The sequence below is a fragment of the Dipodomys ordii genome, unplaced genomic scaffold (assembly GCF_000151885.1).
Source record: "Dipodomys ordii isolate 6190 unplaced genomic scaffold, Dord_2.0 Scaffold36, whole genome shotgun sequence".
In the NCBI taxonomy this organism is placed as follows: domain Eukaryota; kingdom Metazoa; phylum Chordata; class Mammalia; order Rodentia; family Heteromyidae; genus Dipodomys; species Dipodomys ordii.
In genome coordinates, this window is record NW_012267252.1 from 3,362,974 (window position 1) to 3,384,513 (window position 21,540).

The window sequence follows — 21,540 nt, forward strand, 5'->3', positions numbered from 1 at the left end:
AAACTGGCCCCTAGCAGAAAGAAAAGTTCCCTAGTCCTCCACTGTTGACCCGATACTGGTTATGCACTGCATGCACGTGTATTTACCAAATAAATAATAGGTACTGTACTAGGTGCTGGGGATTAACAGTGACCCCAAAAGTCCTTGCCTTGGTGGGAAAAGACAAGCAACAAACAAACAACGTGTGTGTGTGTGTGTGTGTGTGTGTGTATAAAAAGTATCATTTGGCCATAGCAGTATAAAAATACTTGGCAAAATAAGTCTGCTCATAGGTTGTCTGGTGGGAAAATCAAGTAAGCCTATTAAGGGTAGGGAGAAATTCGCTGAATAAATGAGCTCATATATCAAGCAGACAGGGGACTTACCATTCATTGTACAGGCTCCTACAGGGCAGGGAGCAGGAGAGAAAAAAGAGACAACTTATTAGAGACATGATGTTGATTTTCTTTCTTCTTGAAAATTGTGGTTGCTTATGGTGGCATATCTAGTCTACTAGAAGTCAGCAAGCCCAACCTTCATTCTGATCAACATCTTCACAAGCTGTATCTTTGTAACTTGTCTCCCTAAGACAGGAGATTCTCACTGACAGGAATAATTACACTTGTTCTCATGTATGCTCTTGTGTATTTGGACCAAAATATTATCATGGCTACCTCTTAAAATGCTAACTTAACACCCTGTGTATATACAAGTGATTTTAGCAGAAAATAACACAAATAGGAAACTAGAGAACTTCGATGATACAAAATGGGAATAGGGCAAGCTACATGTAAGACATACAATAATACATCACTCCGGTTTAAAATAAGACCAACAGGTAGAAGTCATGAGAAGCCCAGATAAAAGCACAGGATAGCTTCTTAACAGCAGGACTAAAGAGGGATGATGGAAGTGACCAGAACTTACTTAAGCTCTGCCAAGGAGTCCTGAAGATGCTTCTGGATCCTCTCGTCCTTCTCATAGATTTCTAGCAGTGAAATGGCCTCATCGTGATTCTGACAATAAACCCTGTATGCTCCTTCAAGTTCATCTCGGTGCTCAAGAAACACAGGTCCTTTGAGTAAACACAAACACCGCGCTATCAGCAACCTTCTCCTATTCAGTAACAGGGTCTCACAATGAGGCCCAACTTGGCCTAGAACTCATGATCCTTTTTCCTCAGCTTTCCAGCGGCTAAGATTACATAAGCACACACCACTGGCTGTAATCTTTGGATTCTTAATTCCTATTTTAGTTTATAGACTCCATGAAATCCATATAGAGACCCCGATCATTAGTCCCTCTGCAAACCGTTACTAAACAATCCCTTAAAACCAAGCTCCCCGTGAAAGAATGCTTAAACCCCCTTTACAAAACCAGCACCTGCTCACTGGCATCAGAAAGCAGGACTCCTCCCCACCCCCTACACACACACAGCACCATGGTGTTTGGACTGAGGCCCTCTGGGCCAGGCAGTCATCTGGCCCCTGAATGTGTGTGGCACATGCCACCACAAGCATCTTCTCTCCAGAAGAAACTGCTTGAGCATCAGCTGGTATCTGAGTCACATCTTTGATGTGAATGCTACTTGAAGAAGCAAGTGGCCCTGGGGAAGCGGAGAGCTAGGACCACCCAAGACCCCTGAACATAGCAATAGGACAAGCCAGAAGAAAAATGAGTAATTGCCCGATTAGTAATCCCTTTTAGACTTCAACTAAATTGCTCTTGGTTTCTTTTATAGTTCAAATGACTTGCAGGTACTTATTTTAAATATGGTATAAAGGTTCATCCATTTGACTTTAAGCTTATCATTATATTAAGGCTAGGTCATCATGACTCAACTCACTGACTCGTCTACTGAGACTGACAACAAGGTTCCCAGGCTGCCATTTCTCTTACTATTTCAGACAGCGTTTACTTTTCAGGTAGGGTTTCACTTTTGCCCAGGGCATAGCCTTGGACTGTGATCCTCCTACCTCTGTCTCCCACATATCTGGGATTAGAAACACAAACCTTCACAGCCCCTTTTTTTTGGTCAGTCTTAGGGCTTGAACTCTGGACCTGGGCATTGTTCCTCAGCTCTTCAAGTCAAGGTGAACGTTCTACCACTTGAGCCACTTCTGGTTTTCTGGTGGTTAACTGGAGATAGGAGTCTTATGGACGGAAGTGGTGCTGTGGCTCAAGTGGTAGAGCACTAGCCTTGAGCTGAAGAGCTGATGGTCAGAGCTCAGGCCCAGAGTTCAAGCCCCACCGACAAAAAAAAAAAGACTCATGGTCTTTCCTGCCTGGGCTGGCTTTGAACCATGATCCTCAGATCTTAGCCTCCTGTGTAGCTACTAGCTAGTAGTCACCAGTGTCCAGCTCCTATTTGTTCTTTGAGACAGAGGTTAGATAACCTTTCTTTTTTTTGGGGGGGGGACCCTGGGCTGGCCATGACTTTCAATTTTCCTGTATCTGCCTCTAAAGTAGCTAGGATTATTCTTTCAACATCTTTGACAATAACCCATATAAATAGGATTTAACTCATGACCTACATATATAGAATGGAAATAATAATTAACTGATCCCATGATCCACTACTGAGCTGAGAAACATCATACTCTATGATACCTAAACAGTCTTTTTATTGCTAGCACATTTCATTACCTCAAAACAGACTCAGATGAAGGGGGTGGGGCAGTCCACACAAGAGTGAAATTAGCCAATGAGCAGGTGAACGGACCTACCCTCCACCCCTATCACTGAAATAACGACACAAGTTCAGGAGTTCATACCTACGGCATCGCTGATTTCTAGGGCCTCCAATAACTGCTTAGAGACCTTAATTACCATCTGCATATTTCCAAAAAGTCCCTCAAAGTCAATGTTTGGTATCTGTGAAAGGGAAACAAAACAAAGATACATAGAGATGAGATGAATGCCTATTTCTCCTATTAGGAATATCTCGCCAAGGGCTGTGCAGAAACTGCCCTGGGTCTTTCTTTCACTTACGTGCACATTTCCAGAATACAGTCATCCAACATTATCTTCAGCATCACCCTCTGTCCTTGACCCAACCAGGTTTGGGTCTAGGGTGTTCCCCAAAGGGCACGTGTTAAAAGGCTTGGTTGTAGCCTGTGGCATGGTTAGGAGTGGGGTATACTTAGCAGAAGCGAGGTCACTGGGGAAGTCCCCTCAAAGGGGCCATTGGGACCCTAGCCCCTCCTTGCACCCTCTTTGCTTCCTGTCTGCTATGAGCTGAGCAGCTTTATTCCCCCACCTCCTCCGCACCATGATGCACTGCTTCACCATAGAACCAAAAGGAGTCAACCATCTCAAAAAATCTCTTAGGCCTCCATACAGCTCTGCGATGCAAGTGCTCATATCCTAGCTCTGCAGGCTTTGAGGGCCACAGTAAGGTGGGGCTGTGTCCTGTGCCTCCCACCTGTGCCTGCTGCAGGGGCACCATGATCCGCTCAACGCACATCTCCAGATCCCGAATGTAGTCTCGTTCTGTCTGAAGAAGTTCTTCTACCACCTTGGCCCTCTTCTCCAGCATCCTCTGCTCTGGGGTTTCAGTGGACACAGAGCCAGAAGGGGCAGCCAAGGATGAAGACTCAGATGAGAGGAGTGTCATTTCTAGAAGGAAAAAGGAGAATAGTCAGCAGTTGTAGGTGTGAACACAGGATTCCTGCGTTGGGGCTCACTGGAAGCACTCCTGGAGGACTGAATTTCTCCAGTGATCGACTGTAGTGCCACTGAGGGAGAGGGATGCCAATCAGGACATGTGAGTGGTGAATGACACATTTGTATATCTGTGCTGGTACTGGGGCTTGAACTCAGGACCTCGTGCTCTCACTCAGCTTTTTTCACTCAAGGCTGACTCTCTACCACTTGAGCCATATCTCTCCACTTCTCTCTTTTTGCTTGTTACATGGAGCTAGGAATCTTTCAGATTTGTCTGCTCAGGCTGGCTTTAAACTGTGATCCTCATAGCTCAGCCCCTTGAGTAGCTAGGATTATAGGCATGAGCCTAGTGCTTGGGCTCATGAATTTTGTATTAATTCCAAAAATGAAAAAAAAAGTGACAATATAGTGGAGGAATGGATAATACCATGATGCAGTAATCATATTAACATTACTAATTAGGGGAATACACGTGTCCAAACGTTGTGTCTAGAAACAATGTATATCTCTTCAGTAACCCAGCCATGATATGTAATTTGAAAGTATAATTTGAAATGAATCTTGAAGAAACACCAAATCAAACTGAGGATTTGTATTCTTCAAAATGTTAATGTTGAAAGACAAAACAATGTAAAGCCCTTCAAGAAGAGTTCTCAGGTATAAATAAAGCAATGACAATTAAATATATTGGAGAAAATTCTATGTATTGGAGAAAATACTGCTATAAAAGATACTACTAAGACAAGTGATGAATCTAGAATGTACACTGTAGTTTGGGTAAATGACTAAATCAGCTAAGTGTTCTGAACTGGCAAATCTGTTGTGGTGCTAGCACACAGAGTGGCTAGCAAAGTGCTTGCCTGGCATGTATGCACAAGGCCCTGGGTTTGATCCCCAGCATCAACATGTTCATGCTGAAGCTTCCCAAGGACATGCCCTTTCAGATAACTGAGTACATTAGGGAGAAAAAGACTGAAGAGAGACAGGAAAGGAAACAGCGAAATGTTAAATACTGGTAAACCAAAATAAAAGGCATATAGAAGGTTCTCTGTACTACTGTAATTTCATATAAGTTTGAGGTTATTCCAAACAAAATTTAAATAGACATTCTGGCGCTGGGCACTGGTGGCTCACACCTATACTTTTAGCTACTCAGGAGGCTGAGGTGTGGGGATTAGGGTTCAAAGCCAACCAGGGCAGGAAAGTCTGTGAAACTCTAATCTCCAAAAAAGCCAGAATGGAGCTGTGGCTCAAAGTGCCAGAGCACTAGCCTTGAGCACAAAAGATCAGGTAAGGTACTCAGACCCTGAGTTCAAGCCCTAGGACAGGCAAAAACAAACAAACAAGATATATTGAAACATATCTTCCTTGATCTTTCCTTTTTGGTAGAATGAATGACAAAGCTTCAAGCATTAATCTCAGCTCACCACAGAACTAAATTATGAGTTTAAATTAATTGTAACATACATAGAATTTATTGATTATAATACAAGGGAAGGAACCCATGGTGTGGCACATGCAAAGCATCTGCTTTACCTCTATACTTCTGACCCTACAAAATTTATTTTTAATGGACCTGTTTCAAATTTTCTTTGTAGTTTCCTAGCAGTAAGCTCTCAGTCCCAAATACATCATCATTAGTGGCAACTTGAAAAAAAGAAATTTGTTTTAAATACAAGACTAGAAAGCTCTTAAAAAGTACACTGAGTTGTTAACACATGCAACAGAATTTACAAACTATATTCATGAACTCGTTTAATACTCTGAAATTTTAAAATATGTCACTTTTGTTTAACAGATTTAAAAACCTAGCCTTTGAGAGGTAGCCTACTCTATAACCTCACAAGTTGGCCAAATGGCAACAAAGTACAACAAATACATTTAAACTATCTATACAGTAAAATTGCTTACCATTTTTGCATTCCTTGTCTTAAATCTCAACTGGAAAAAGTCAGGCACCTATTTGCTTCAAGTCTTAAAAATTCCAGAGAAAATATTCTTTCCTAGAAATTAGTTCACTAGTTACAGAAGTCAAAAGCACAAAGTACCAGCAAGCACTTCCTCATCAATCAGAAGCCAGCAGCCTATACAGAGACTCTGACTTCATTTATATTCGAAACAAAAGGGGAGAGAAAAATTGGGGGAGAGCAAGGGAAAGGGGGATACTGTCCAAAAAGAAATGTACTCTTTACCTGACTTATGACCCCTCTGTACCTCATCTTTATAACACTTTTTAAAACGTTTTCTAAAAAAGCAAAAGTGCTGGAAACATGGCTCAAGTGGTAAAGCGCCTGACTACCTAGCAAGTACAGGGCCTTTTATTGAAAACCCCAGTACCAAGATAAGAAAAAAACCCATAAGAACAAATGCAAACATTTTGTTTTTCAAACTACCAAAACCATTCATGAGATTTTAGACTCCTGAGCAGCTTTTACAAGACAAACTCCAAACACTTTAGTGTGATTTAAAAAAACCCCCACCCCCTTTTCCAGGAATGCTTTTGCTAAACTGCCAGAGAATCCTAATCTGGGTGAGTCCTGGAAACCTGCAATTTTAACAAAACCCCAGGTGTTCTGAGAGGTGTAACTTTCAAGCCTGTTAACACACTCAAAAGAGTTTTCCAACGCCAGGCCATAAAAAAAAAAAAATCTGGCTTAAAAGGACTCAAATGAAAGACTGTTTTCCCTTTATTCCCTCAGTACAGAGAGGGCAAATGCTTTAAAGCATGCCACACGATTTTAGCCAGCTGGGGATGCCGCCCGGTGGTAGTGCTGCGTGACGAGCCTGAGGCTCCGGGTTCGATCCCGGGCTGGCTCGGCAGGGCCGGGACCCGGCTCTGCGCGGCCCTCGTCCACCGCGCTAGCAGGGAGCGCGGCAAGTTCACCGTGGGCCTCGGATGCCTCGTCAGCAAAGTGAGAATGGAGCTGTTTTGTGGGGTCGATGAAGGAACTAAACAAGGTCATGGCTCAACTAAAGGTCGTCCTGTTCCCACGGACGGGCGTCGGGCGACCCCGGGCCCCGGTTCTTAAGTTCGACTTCCCTGCCAGAACAATGAAGGCTGGCGAGGGGCAAAGCACGTGCGGGGAGCCGCGCCCAGAACCAAGACCCAGACCCGGCCCCTTCCTCCCCGGGGGTGGCCGTGCCTCAGTTTCCCGCTGGGTTTCTCAGCAGGGGAGTGGGGCCGGCTGCTCCCGGGCCCCGCACCTTCCCGGTGGTCACCTTCCTCTTTCCAAGAAACGCGGTGGCGGCAACACGTCCTGTCCTGCAACTTCCCGCACGTTCCGGAGGCGGCCCGGGCGGCTCGGCCGGGCCCCGCTCCGGGAGGGGGAAGGTCTGTACTGCCAGCCAGGTTCCCTCCCTGCCCGCGTGCGGGGTCCCCGCGGCTCCCCGCACCCCGCCGGTACCTGCAGTGCCGCCAGAGCGCGCCCCGCGCAGCCCCGCGCAGCCCGGCGCGCGCGGCGGGATCTTCCCAGGGCTCAGGAATGCCAGCGGCCCCCAAGGTCTTAGAATGGGGGGTGGGGGTGCCCCGCTCCCCTTCCCACATTTCCATATGAATTGCCCCCCCCCCCGCACCCGGCCCGGCACGGAGGGGCCGGGAGTAAAGGCCGGAGCTGGACTCACCCCCGCGGCGCGGAGCGGTCCCCCCAGGATGACGGCTCTTCACTTGCACAGCCTCGGCGGGGCTTTGTGTTGGAGGAGCGGGAGAAAGGGGCTACACTTCCCGGGAAAAACTGCCCAGGCCACTCCACGCTCCGGGAGAAGCGGGGCAGGGGGCAGTGCCTTACTTTGCCGGAGGCTCCGCCTAGGAAACCCACCCCCTCCAGGCCAGGCCCTCAACCCCAAACCCGCAGACCGGCGGGCGGTCTCAGTGGGAAGGTCCTGCCTATTCAGAACCTAAGAACCAACAGTGATTGGCACCACCTGGAGCCCCTCACCTCTCACAAACTTAACATTTTAAGGAATTAGTGGAGGAGAAAGTTACACAAAATACCTTTGTTGTTGTTGTTGTTTTGTAAGGAAATGAAGAGAAAGGAAAAGGGAAAGCGAATATGAAAGAAAAGCCCCGTGAGATGCACACACATTTCCCTACATTCACACCTACAATATGGGAGAGTACAGAGGAAGGTGTACAGAAAAGAAAGCACCCTGCTTTAACCAGAGCTGGCCTCAGAAAAACCCTGGGGTCTGGGGTAGAAGTTGAGACCCCAGGTGCCAACATACTAGGCAAGTACTTCACCCTGAGCTACCCCTGTCATGCTAAGACAGCTCTCTATTGGTGACATTTTAAGTGATGTAAGAGTTTTGGCATGTGAATAAAAAGTCTTCCCCACTGCTTCTAAACTTGCTGTTACAGTGTGAGGGTTGATGGACAGCGAGCTTGTTTCCCTCATCCAAGGTTCTTTCAGAGGCTAGGTGACAGGAAATGGCTAAGGGCCAGGAACACCTTGTCTGGAACTGCTCTTCTCTCTTAACACATTTTTTACATGGGTGGCAAACCAGTTATTTATTTCTTAGTTTATTTTGTGCTGGCCCCAGGGTCTGGACTCTGTCCCTGAGCTTCTTTTGCTCAAGGCTAGCACTCTACCACTTGGGCCACAGCTCCACTTCTGGCTTTTTTGGTAGTTAACTGGAAATAAGAGTCTCACTTTCTTGCCAGGGCTGGCTTTGAACCAGGATTCTCAGATCTTAGTCTCCTGAGTGGCTAGGATTGCAAGTGTAAGCCACTAGGGTCTGGTTAAAAAGCCCTTTATGGCACGCACTCCCCTAAGGTGCATCCTGAGAAAGTAGGGTTGCTCTGATCCACAAAAGAAGAGAGAGAGAGATCCTTTTAAATTCAAATGGAAAATAGATCTTAACATCTGTTTACATGAAGGTCTTTTAAATGGTTACATGAAGCATGTAGTCACTAAGTATGTAGTATGAATTGTTGCCAGCTTCCTTGTATATTTGTATTTAGGTTACCATTATGTCAGGAAGCCTTCTAGGAAACATAAATACATACAAGGAAGACCCTACACCAAGCAGGTGCCCTCTCACGATACCAGCCCATGACAGGCTCATGTATTCATAAGTGTAACAGGAAAGGCTTAGTGGTTCTCACAAAGCTGTCGATCTTGATCAGTACTCTAAAATGCTGTATGCAGTGGAATTAACTAGATTGTTTGATCAATTGCTGTTTGAGAATTTTTACATGGCCACTCTAAGTCTTGTCATTTTAGTTCAGATCCTCTGGAGCATTTGCAGTCAGGTTCACGGAGGATGGTTCTTACAAGTACTTGTCAACGTGATCTTTTCAAACTGGATTTTCAGTAGGCCCTGCTTAGAAACTACTTCTATTGATATTTTTGCTTAAATTTGGCAAAAAAAGGGGGGGATCTAATTTGGCCAAAAAGGGGTCTTGATGTGCTTTCACCAACCTCCCCTCTGACATGGGATCAGAACCACTAGAGTATCTCATCCTGGAGTCAAGGGGAGACCTACTAGGACAAAGCTGATCCTGGCAATGAGGGACCCTAACCTCAGACCAGAAGGGATGTTTGATTCCAAATGGAGTCACCTGGGGGCTGGGAAGGTGGCTCAGTGGTAGAGCACTTGCCTTGAATGCCTGAGGCCCTGGGTTCGATTCCTCAGCACCACATAAGCAAAAAGAAAAAAGCCGAAGTGGTGCTGTGGCTCAAGTGGTAGAACGCTAGCCTTGAGCTGAAGAGCTGAGGGACAGCGCCCAGGCCCAGAGTTCAGGCCCCACAACGGACCCCCCCCAAAAAAAACCAAATGGAGTCACCTGTGTTTGTCCCCTCAAAATAACTAAAGTCAGGAGGTTAGGGAAAAATAGTTCCTAAGCCTGCCTGATATTCAACTGGACAGGTACTTAGATCTGTTTTAACAGGTCCAGGACAAAGCTGGGTGTCCCAAGTGGATTAAAAAAAATTTTTTTTGCCAGTCCTGGGGCTTGAACTCAGGGCCTAGGCACTGTCCCTGTCTTTTTTTGCTCAAGGCTAGCACTCAACCACTTGAGCCACAGCACCACTTCCAGCTTTTTCAGTTTGTACTAAGGAATCGAGCCCAGGGTTTCATGCATGCTAGGCTAAGTACTCTACCACTAAGCCACATTCCTAGCCCAAGTCATGCTTCTTATACATACTCTCTCTCTCCTGCTGTAACATACAAATGATTAAAATGACATCACAATTACTAACCTACCAGCACAGACAGGCTCCAAGTAGTTGGAAACAACCTATTTTGTCCTCTCTAAGTTCCAGTGTGCAGTCCTGGATCCTTCCATTCTAAGCTCTTCTTTTGCTCTATTACTCATGCATGGCCCTTGTCTGTTTAATTTTGTGAAATTTATTTCCTTTTGCCTAGAGTACATCAGACTTGAAGTGGTCATGCACATGGAAGCTCAGGTGGAAATTCCCATGGGGAAGACACGTAGACAGGTCTCTAGAATGCCTGACTGCCATTCCCCTACCAATGCTGCTTTTCAGCTTGAAGCAGAGAGTGGTCATTGTCTCTTCCCTTGGGTTTATTTCTTAGATGGGGTGGATATGAAAGAGTTGGGACACAGGCCCTCCAGGGACAGCATCTTGGTTTAGCAAGCAGAAACTGTGCGAAAGAGACGCAGTTTTGGAAAATATTGCCTCTTCCCTTCCCTAGCCCCTCCCAGTTTCAATAACCTTCTGACCCTATGGAAAGGCCTTGACCAAGGGAAATGATTAAGTATTAACAATCAATCAGAATGTTCTGGGACCTTCCAAAATACTTAATTATAATAGGGACAACCAATCAGCATCCAGCCCAGGTGTATAAGAACCTCCAGTCTCAGAGATAGGCAGACACAGACTCACAGACAGACACACACACACACACACACACACACACACAAGGGGGTGACAGTAACACAGCCAAGACAGTCTAAAGAAGAGAGGATAGATGACTAGAGGAGTAGCCTTGGAGCTAGATATTTCTTTTCCAAATGAAGTTCTTCATACTCATCCACCATTGTCCTAGGCTTCATTGTAGACTTCTGAGACTTGAACTGGAGGAGGCCACAGCAGCAGCATTAGAAGTGGAGCTGAACACTGGTAGGGGTTGTCTGCCTTGAGCTCCAACACACAAGCTTAAGCAGGCATGCTGCTATAGGCTTGCAACCCTGCTGGTCTCTGCCTGCTGCTGAAGCAGGGCTGTACGGGCTCTGCCCGCCGAGGGCAACAACAGAAAGTTCTGTATCATCATGGAGCTGTTTTTAGTTTTTAACTTTATTTGAACAAATATTTATATATCACTTTCTATATGTGGCATGCATGGTGGCAGACACTTTAAAGTATTAATTTGGTGTTGTGGTGGTCCTGAGCTTGAACTCACAGCCTGGGCACTATCTGAGTTTGTTGTTGTTGTTTTTCTGAAGGCTAGCATTCTAGCACTTGAGCCACAGCTCCACTTCTGGCTTTTTGGTGGTTATCTTACAGACTTTCCTGCCCCAGCTGGCTTCACACTGCAAGCCTTACATCTCAGCCTCTTAAATAGCTAGAATTACAGAGACAAAGAGTGCCCAGCAAGCACTCCATGCTAATATTACTCTTTTTCTAGTTATGTCCCTGATGAACATGTAATACTGATATGAAACTGGAGGGGAGGGAAGTTATCTGTTATTAAATGAGAATATTCTAGTACTAGTAGCTCTCAATTACCCGAGTCTCAGAGACTAGCACCTCAAAGTCTTTCTTCACTTTTTAATAAGCAGCGATTTTTTTCTTAACCAAAATCCTTTAAACTGATTAAGAAAACAGGCAAAAAAAAAACCAAAAACAAAAACACTTGAAATGTCAACTTGCATATAAGAAAAAAATAAAGTCTCAAATCTTATCTAGAAGCAAAATTTTTGTATCAAATCCTTCGAGGAAGTAGTTTATACACTGGCTCACTCTCTCCCTGCAGATCCCTCGCAAGGAGGAATCATAAATCCTGGTTTTCCATATTCCCGGTCACTGGGGCAGCTTACCCAGTTCCCATTCTTTCCCTTAAGCTCAGCTTCACTCAGGCAGTTTGTCCTGCTCTTTCTTTACAAACCTTTCAGCGCTGTGATCACTGTCCTCTGCAGGGTCCAAGGCAGAGTTCTTAGATCACCAACCTCAGTGTTGAATCCATCATACTGCGATCCTAAAGCTCAACCACAACTGAACAAAGTTTCCTGGTGGAATTTGCTCAGAAACTTGGCCTAGTAGCCAAGAGCAAAATCCCTGCTGGGAGGGGTTGCACCTCCTTCCTAGACCTAGATCAAAGCTCCTCCCCATCTATTCCAGGACCCGCATCCAGAGGGCATGAGAGCCAGCCAGAATCCAGTGACTCAGCAATGAGAATGCAGCGTCTGACCCTGCCAGGAGAGGGAGTTTAATACTAGGACCAATGGGACATCACTTTTGAATAAATCCTCATACAGTATGCTGTTGCTAGGCTGACTGTGAGATTGTTATTTTTAAATCTTTAGGCAGAAGTAAAAGATATAACAAGGCAAAGATGGGTTTTTTGCAAGATATTTTTTTTTTTTTGTCAGTTGTGGAGCTTCAACTCTGGGCCCGGGCTCAGTCCCTGAGCTCTCTTCAGCTCAAGTCAAGGACTTTACCACTTGAGCCACAGTGCCACTTCTGGGTTTCTGGTGGTTAATTGGAGATTAAAGAGTCTCATGGACTTTCCTTGCCCAGGCTGGCTTTGAGCCACGATCCTCAGATCTCAGCCTCCTGAGTAGCTAGGATTACAGGCATGAGCCACCAGCGCCCCTCTTGCAAAATAATTAAATAGTAATAAATCATTTCCCAGCTCCAGTGGCTCATACCTGTAATCCTGGCTACTCAGAAGGCTGAGATCTGAGGGTCAAGACTCTTAAGTCAGACTTCGAGGAAAGGGGTTTCTAGATTCCATGGAACCGATCTGTCTATGGAACCAGGCATGTAAGCCTGTATCTTGCCACCAGAATCACACTGGCACACTCAAAAGGCTCAACAGCCTGGTGCAAATGCATGGCTGTGCTCATTGGGCTAACAACGGCCATGGGCACTTACTGTTTTCTCAAGAAAACTCTGATGCTGGGATAGGGGGCTGAGTGTGTCAGAGCTTCTGGATTCCTACCAGGACTCGTCATGAGATTGTGATATTTCAAGTTCACTGCCTTTCAAGAGGGTGATCAGGTCTGGCCACCATCATCGCAGCCACAGGGTGGATGGTAGGGTCTGGCATCTTGTCTTCATGGTGGGGGAAGGTGAAGCTCCAACCTCCCAGGTGAGCATACCTGAATCCTTGGAGACAGGGGTGGGGACTTGGATGATAGGTTATTAATCTGTCAGTCCAGTGCCCGAGCCTGGGAGTTTCCTGTGATTCTGCCTCCTAACCTGGCCCTGTTTAGGCCCAGACCAGCTCTGGTGCCATTACGCCATGCCACATGTGTCCATGTTCATGTCCTGTCTCTTCTCTCCTGGCTCTTCTCCAGTTACCATGGCATCCAAATTCAGCTCTCCATTGGAGCTGAATTGATTTCTTGGTATTGTTTTTCTTCTTTCTTTCCTCTCTGGCCTTCCTGGCTCAGTTTCCTAACAGTGTTAAGTGTATTTGCTGACTGGTAGTCTTTGAGACAGGAGTCCATCATACAATCACTGGCCTTTTTAATAAAGACTCCAAGATTCAACCTCTCAAAATGTGGCTTGTTTTCTCACCATACACCATCACACCTTTTAATGTTCTTAGCTCATGGAGGACACATTCTGAAGAGGCCTCCTTCTGATCACACCCAATTTCTCACACCCCTATTGTATTTGTTTTTGAGAAAATGTTTGTCATAACCTACTAAATAACTTTGAAGACCCAATAATGGTTACCCAGTTTATAAAACCATGAGACTTGTCACTCTGCAAGGCTCCTTCTAATAATATTCAATTGTGTAGCCTTCCAACCCTGAAAGACCTCAAATTCTAGTTTTATATAGTCCTGTTTTTCATATGGATATTCTATTACCATTTAAGTTCAACATAGGTAACATAAAATTTGAAACTCCTTTCCATCATAACGATTTATGGTAGTAACCAAGCAAAACCTTCAAAACAACACTGTACTAAGTTCCTACTGACAACTAGTGAACAACTCTGGATAAGGTACAAAAACAATAATTAGAGATAGGCATTAGAACGCAATCAAGAAGTAGGCAGAAATTGAAGCTCACATGACAAGAAAACCAAACTATGTAAGTTCCACAATCTCCCATGGCCCCAGGGCAATCCCTAGTCTCCGGGCAAACAGGGGAATGAAGCCACATAAGAAAGCCTTCCTGGACTGAAGGACCAGCGCTTGAAGGCTGGAGCTAGATATTAAGAAAGAAATCCTGGAAAAGCAGAAGCCATAGAGAACTCTAATATCTGTGGAGACATATCTTAAATTCTTAAGTTATGTGTGCCAGCAAGGAGACTCCAGTGAGCCTAACAGAAATGACTTGAGCTAGGTCCTGCAGATACTCAGCAACTGAGGCATGCCGGGAATCCAGATGTGAAATCTGAGATGCTCCAAGTTAGAGCTTCACTCAACATTCGGAAACCTTAGGGGAGTCAAGTTCTCTCAGGACTAGGAGCCATACCCTAAAGGCCAAGGGCAAAACTGAAACAGACCTACCCTAACATACCCAAGTTGAAGGGTCCGTAGGAGAATAAACTGACAGAGCAGATGAAGAAAAGAAAGCCAGAGGAAAAAACTGGGTTCTGACTGGGTTCTGGCTGGGGAGCAACCATCAACAAGATTGTTTTTCCTATGACTTTGGGACAGGGTAGCTACGGGACAGGAGGAAGGAAGAGATGGTATTCCACTATTAAAGATGAGGTGTTTTACAAGTCCTGGGCAAATGCCCAGTGGAGACTACCAATTTGGATCTCAGGGGACAAGACACTCTGGTAGGGGGTGGGAGGTAAGTTGATAAAACATAAAGAGAGTAGTTGATAAGCATGTGTTTCTGAGCTGTGAGTCAGTGTTTTATTGATTCTCTCTCACCATGAGACAGGTATTTTTATCCAAAGTTTAGAAACCCCAAGGTATTAGAATCCAAAGTTTAGAAACCCCAAAGAGCTGAGATTTGAACTCAAGGCACATGCAGTCTACTACTTGTTTTTCCTTCTGTAACCACCGGTTATGACGTCACAATAGGGGGTCATGGCTTTTTCTTCAGAACAGTTAACAGAACATTAGAAAGCACAAAGATTACTAAGATGAGATTTTTATCTCTGGGAAAGGGGAATATCAGGGGCACCAACTGAGCTATCTATTCATTATACTTCTCAAAGTTCTCAAATACAAAGAAAGAGCTGTAAAAATGGAAATGATAAGTTGGAACTGAGCTGGTTTCTGGGAGATCCCAAGGCACATTACAACACCCCAGAGAGGAGGGTTGGACTCCAGCCACACCAAACACAATCAACACCCTTGATGACAGTTAGGAGACTCAGTAAAACAAGGAACTGTAGACAGGAAGCAAAGTTCACGTAAGGAACAAATGTGGGGGCAGGGAATAGCAGCAGCAATACAGAAACCAACCCACGGAATCACAGAATCAGACTTGTTTATTTAAACCTGGGAAGAATTTAGATATCACCCAACTTCTATCACTTCAGAGAGAAAATGTACCCCCCCCCACACACACAAAAAGACTAAGCCAAGCACTAGTGGCTCACACCTATAAATCCTAGCTACTTAGGAGGCTGAGATCTGAGGATTATGGTTTGAAACCACTGGAGAAACCAGGATCTCATCAAGCTGTTCATCTTTTTGGTCTTCAATGGCCCTATACAAACCCAACCAGCCAGCCTATTCTGAAGGAGACCAAGGATGGTGTAAGAAAACCTACCCGATCACTTGCCTTCTCTGGCTCTACTCTATTCTCTGTCAATTATCCAGACTCTCCTAAACTGGCCAGAACTGAAAAGAACACACAATTTAAAAAAAAAAAAAAAAAAAAAAGCTCAACAAGGAGTCCGATAGTTATAAAAACCACACAGCAAAAATTCTATGAAGTTCACTTCACAGAGTTGAAAACACACTGGCAAAAAACAAAGCATTCCTAATATGCCAATATTTCCATCTTATAGATAATTTAGTCAAGGCTCATTAAGAAGTTATCTGACTACCTAAGAACACCATGATAATAATTCACTTAAGACTCTTCAATATCAAGGATGAACAGTCTATATAAAACAAGTCAAATCTTCCTTCCTATTATATCTAAAAGAGTTGTAGGGACTGAGAGAAACATTCCTGGAAAATCAATTCTAGTCTGGAACCCCAATAATGAACTTGCTATTTCCCTTAGGAAGAACAAACAGTGCTGGGAATGTGGCTTAGTGGTAGAGTGCTTGTCTAGCCTGCAGGAAGCCCTGGGACCCATTCTCAGAAAAAGCCGGAAGTGGTGCAGGGGCTCAAATGATAGAGTGCTAGCCTTGAGCAAAACAAGTTCAGGGACAATGTCCTGAGTTCAAACTCCAGAAATGGTGGGACAAAAAGGAGAAGAAGGAGGAACAGAAGAGGAAACATTACCCTAAGAATGGAAAAGTATTTGTGACAAGAGGCATCTGACAGAACCAAGAGTGAAGGCAAATTTCCATGAGATGGTTGTCTAGTTTGGGAAGCCCTGTTGCATTTTGTTGGAATTTCCACGACTCTCACTTTACAAAATGCCTCCTAACAGGAACCTGTTAAAGGCTGTTCTTACACAAGATATACTTGGTAAGAAATGAAGTATACCATTGCTACGGTCCCTGCTTTAGCCACCCATTTCACCTATTCTCATACTTCATCCTATCGGAGGGCTGGCTGAGTTCCTACCTTGGGATTTCTTCCTGTTCTGCACAAACTCTGAGCGTCTCAGGGTGCTGGGTGCAGTGCGGCGGAAGCAGCTATTCCTTTTCCAAGCCTCTGGGACAGTTAGTGCTCTGTCTGCTCCTAACTGCCAGGTGCTCTTCTCCAGTTCAGGACTCTGAGGAATCATAAATTGATGCTCTCCTTGCTCCCCCCTGGGATGTTGATTCTGCAGACCAGCAGTGATGACCCTTCTGCCCTGAGGAGCCATCATTCCTGTTTTGTCAAAGCCATGGTAGTCCCAATTCTCCACTTGATGGAGAGAATCTGCTCCTCTGTTATAATCAAATTTATACTCATGGTTTGCAAAGAAAGAATCATGCCCTTTATTTTCTGTATGAAAAGTATTCTGACTCATAATATGAGTCCTTGCTTTAGGATAGGTTTTATTATTTTGATAAATATTTCTGTCCTCCTCATAGTATTTAGCAAATTCTTTACCTTCACTGACACCATTCAAATGTGAGTAGTTCATAGACTGACCATTAGTATACTTCCCAGGAACTTGATATAAATGGTTGAGATCTCTATTATAGAAGTTAATTTCTTCACAGTTTTTAGGACTATCATTAAAATTCCTGAGGTCCATATACCATTCGTGAGCCTCGTATAAAATCCCCAAAGAATCATCCAAACACTTGTGGCCAGTCCACTGTTCTTTTTTTTTCAAGTCCTTGAGATTATAAATCACATCCTTACAATCTACATAACCATTCATCTTCCTATATCTCCCAGCATTCCGAATAAGCTCTGGGCTTTGCATAAGCAAATTACGCTTTGTCCCAGGCCTGAGATCCCTATCATTGGCATCTTCCACATCCCTATCAACATCACAGCCACCTTGAAATATACTTTCATTTACTTCCCCATAGTTCATGTAGCTTGATTCACTCTGCTCAAAATCCCAGTATCCACAGTCCCTTTTCCTGTAGGGCCGATTCCGCTCCTTTGACCGGTGTGTAGAATCCAGGTCATTCTCTGTATAAAGTTCATTCTGGACTGTGGGGTTCCTTTTCCGGAGACGCCTGCGGTCTTCATACTTACAGCTGGAGCTCCAGGGACCTTTCTCCTCCACTTCTCTTTCTCTTCTAATCTCATGAGTTTCACTCATATTCAATACGGACACGAGTTTTAGTTCTCTTTTCCATGGACATGGGCTGGGCTGAAATGCGGACAGGTGCCTAAGGCTGGACTTGCTAAAAATGTCTTCCAAGCACTCAGTACACTCTTCCTGTTGGCTCTGGTTGAAGTGTAGAGCAATGTGGAGTCATTTCACCTTCAGGATCCAATCAGTGAGCTACTATTTCTTTCCCCTTGGAGGCCAAGGATAATTAGTAACTAGAGTTCTTGTGATTGGTGTTGGCAGCCTTGTTGGTGTTTCCCTCAAGCTGGTCAGACTGGCTTGGCTGCTTTATGGACTCTAGGCAGAAACATTCTGCTGCTCTGAAGGTTTTGCAGAAAAAGCTATGTGGAAGAGAAAGCAGTCCCTTCAAAAGCTCCAGGTAGGGTCAGATGTCAGTCTGTCTGCCTCTTTGATCCTTTAGAAGCCACCAGCAGTGTAAACAAATACTTGTAAGAGCAGCTCAAACTAAGCCCTTATTCCCTGCCCTCAAGTCCAGCTTTTAACCCCTAGATCTCTGAAACTGTTCAGAACAGCCTTTCCTTTACGGACAGCAAAACCCTTCCTCCTTAAAATGCTTTACTTCTGTGGGATTCAAGGGATCAGGCAGTGCATACTGGAATCCCTATTAGCTGGGCCACTGAGGGGGAAAAGGGCAATTCCGTAGTGGTGAAACTCATCCAGGGGAAAAGCCAGGTATGCTTTCACATTTTCCTAGAATGTCACGTCCCACAATCATCAAAACCATTTATTTCCTAAAACTTGTTTTTATTACATTCACATAGCATATTTAGGAACTGGAGAATGAGGTTAGAAATCAGAAAGGATGGCTTAAAAAGGTCTACTTGAATTTAGTAAATGTTAGCTGTGTGTGCGCCCGGTGGAGAGAAGGGGAAGAAGCAGCGAGTCTCTGCCGGGGGCAAGCCACGCCACAGGCTGGAAAGTCAAGCAAACCCTCAGGGGCAGGGGACTTCAGAGAAATGCCTTCAGGGATAAGCAGGATTCCCGACCACATTCCACACTGGAAAAACTAAGGAAAGAAAGGGTGTGAAAGCCAGAATATGTAAGGAGAGATTAGGCTGGAAGGCCAGCTCCAGATGGAGGAATGCCAGAATGCCAGGGTTTATACAAAGGATAAGGAGGGGGTTGAAGGTCCACACACTAAGAACCAGGCCTTAAATCAGGTCAGTAACTATCTGATGACTGACTGGCTGTCCAGAAATGACTCCTGGAAGTTGTATTGAAGCCATGTCTGTGAATCAGTGGAAAGAAGTAGAGGAGAGCAGGGCAGTATGCTGTATATATATTATGTGGGGTAAACCATGCATCTCTCTAGGGTTCAATGGGCCTCGGTCCTGCTTTCCCTTACAACTTCTTTTTCCTCTCCACAACTACCTGATGTGCCTTTTTGTACCATCTAGACTCTCAGCGTGACTAAAGGAGTCTCTAGACTGCCCAGTGTTTGATGACTTTGTGTGAGTATAGTCCATGTTTTCTGTCCCTTGTATCTTCTAGAGAGCAGTTTCCTGGCCCAGAAACTCCCATGGTTTCAGCAAGTGCTTCATGTAAGGTCCATTCCTGGATGGCGAACAGACCTCGCCCAGTACCTGCATTACCTAGGCAACTGGGACACCTGGAAGAGGTCACATCCGCATCCGCTGAGGTCACATCTTAACCTGATGTGGCCACACCTTTCTCCCACCTGACCCCACTTCCCTTTACCTGGACACACCCTTCCCCGCCCCCCTACCCTATATAAGGCCTAATCCGGGGCCAGAAGCTCTCTTTCTTTTGCCAGCCTCGTGGAGTGCCAACCTTGCCTGGTCCCAGCAGGTCTACTGAATAAACCTACCCCTTACCTGAATACCACGTGCATGGTGCAGTTCTTACTCGGCTACCTCTTTTTAAAAACCTTACACTGCATGCTATGGTTGGCACTGGGAAATGAATACCAACTCCCTTTTTCATCTTCTCTATCCTGCAAGGAGGGTATGTAATTATTATTTTACCACAGATAAAGAAATAATCTAGGAGCTGGAATAACTTGCCCAACATCACATAAGCTATGGCCAGGATTTGAACCCAGATCTGTCTGATATCAGGTTACAAGACTGAGAGGACTATCTTAAAACATAGTAACCCCTTAACTTCTCTCAAGTTGTAAGCAAGCACGTGAACTCTCCCAGGATCTCTGATTCAGAATGGACCTCTTCAGAGTTAGAGATTAACTCCATCCCGTACATCCTACCATTCACTCCAGGCCCACCTGCCCTCCCTCCTAACACATGCACAGGAACATGCACAGTCAGACTAGCTGACTTTGTAATCTACAACTTAGCAAATTTACCATAGGATGACTGGTTGCATGATTCACAGAGCCGGTATTAGGGAGGCCAACTTTTACTATGAGTGAATTCATAATGTTACAGGGCAATGGCATAATCTACAGAGAACCCCTGAGACACGGCTAGGAGACACCAGCTTCTAGAAGCTCAATTTCTGTTTATAATCTGTTCTAGGGGCTGGGAAGGTAGCTTAGTGGTAGAATGTTTGCCTAGCATGCATGAAACCCTGGGTTCGATTCCTCAGTACCACATAAAGAGAAAAGGCTGAAAGTGAGGCTGTGGCTCAAGTGATAGAGTGCTAGCCTTAAGCAAAAGAAGCTCAGGGACAGTGCCCAGGCCCTGAGTTCAAGCCCCAGGACTGGCAAAAAAAAAAAAAAAATCAATTCTAGCTATGCTTAACCCCTGTGACTATTATTTTCTTTTTGATGCTACTGAGGTTTGAACTTAGGGTTTTATGCTTGTTAGGCTGGCCTGATGTTACTGAGCCAGCCATACTCTAGCCCTGTATTTCATTGGTTATTTATAGGACAGGGTCTTGTTTTGGGGTGCATGCCTGAGCTCCCTCTGTGTACTTTAGCCTTCCCACTATTGCTGTGTCACACCACATTCCCCTTCCATTCAGTGGAGAATCTTGCACTTTTCTACCCTGGCTGGCCTGGAAATGCAATCCTCTCATTCTCAGCCTCCCATGTAGCTAGGATTACAAGTATGAGTCATCTGTTTATTTTCTTATGTGTCAGACAATGAAGTTCATGGTTTCTCTGCTATTTTAAATCTATACATTGTTGTTCGTGCTTATTTCTAATCCAATTAAAAGTAAAGATTAGCTGGGCAGACTCAGCTAATCAGTAATATACTGATTAGCTGTATTACTGATACTCAGTAATATACTGTCTCAAAAAAGATTACTCTTTCCTTAATTGTTTGTGAAACAAAGTCCTCTCCAGCAACTTCATATCTCTGATAAAGCTAGCATGATAAGGAAAACACACCTAGTAAATCAGCCAGGAGGAGAAATGAAGACAGAGAACAAACGACCTTGTAAGTAAGAAGAGGCCATGTAAAGCTAAAAGAAAGCGTTGTTAGCTAAATGGAATGGATAGCCAGTGACATTACAGGGCCCTCTACTTCTTTTCAAGGTCTTTGGAGCCTTAAAGACACAGCTTGCATAAAGACAAAACTGCCTCTTCTTTCCCTCTACACTACTGTGATCCAGAACTAATCAAAAGTTGTGACTGTATTTTTATGTGACATACCAGTGTAAACAGAGATGCAGATGAGTGAGAGGGGGGTTTCCTGCTTCCCTCAGCCCCCACTCTGCTCCCTTGTCCTACACACAGCTTCTCTTTCTACCTGCTCCTTCAGCCCCAATGCACCAGCACCCATATGGTATTTGCGTGTAAAGAGTGGGTTATCAGCCATAGTGACCCTCTGTGTGACTCCCAGAAGGGACAGAAACATGCCACACATATTCTAGAAGTGAAGCTGGAAGAAGAGAGAAAAGAGAGGTAGAGAAAGAGCAGAGGGAGAACTGAAGGAGGTGGAAACGAT

General features: G+C 44.8%; 1 protein-coding gene across 1 annotated transcript in view; it reads right to left on the minus strand.

The window, feature by feature from the left end:
- The window catches only part of Dnmbp (dynamin binding protein), a 54,197-nt gene that overhangs the window by 15,843 nt on the left and 16,814 nt on the right, over nucleotides 1-21,540 (minus strand). The window contains exons 4-7 of the mRNA XM_013017580.1: nucleotides 3,404-3,597; nucleotides 2,754-2,853; nucleotides 907-1,054; nucleotides 366-383 (exon numbers count right to left, since the gene is read on the minus strand). Coding sequence (XP_012873034.1) covers nucleotides 366-383; nucleotides 907-1,054; nucleotides 2,754-2,853; nucleotides 3,404-3,597 — 460 coding nt within the window. The remainder of the gene's footprint in view (nucleotides 1-365; nucleotides 384-906; nucleotides 1,055-2,753; nucleotides 2,854-3,403; nucleotides 3,598-21,540) is intronic.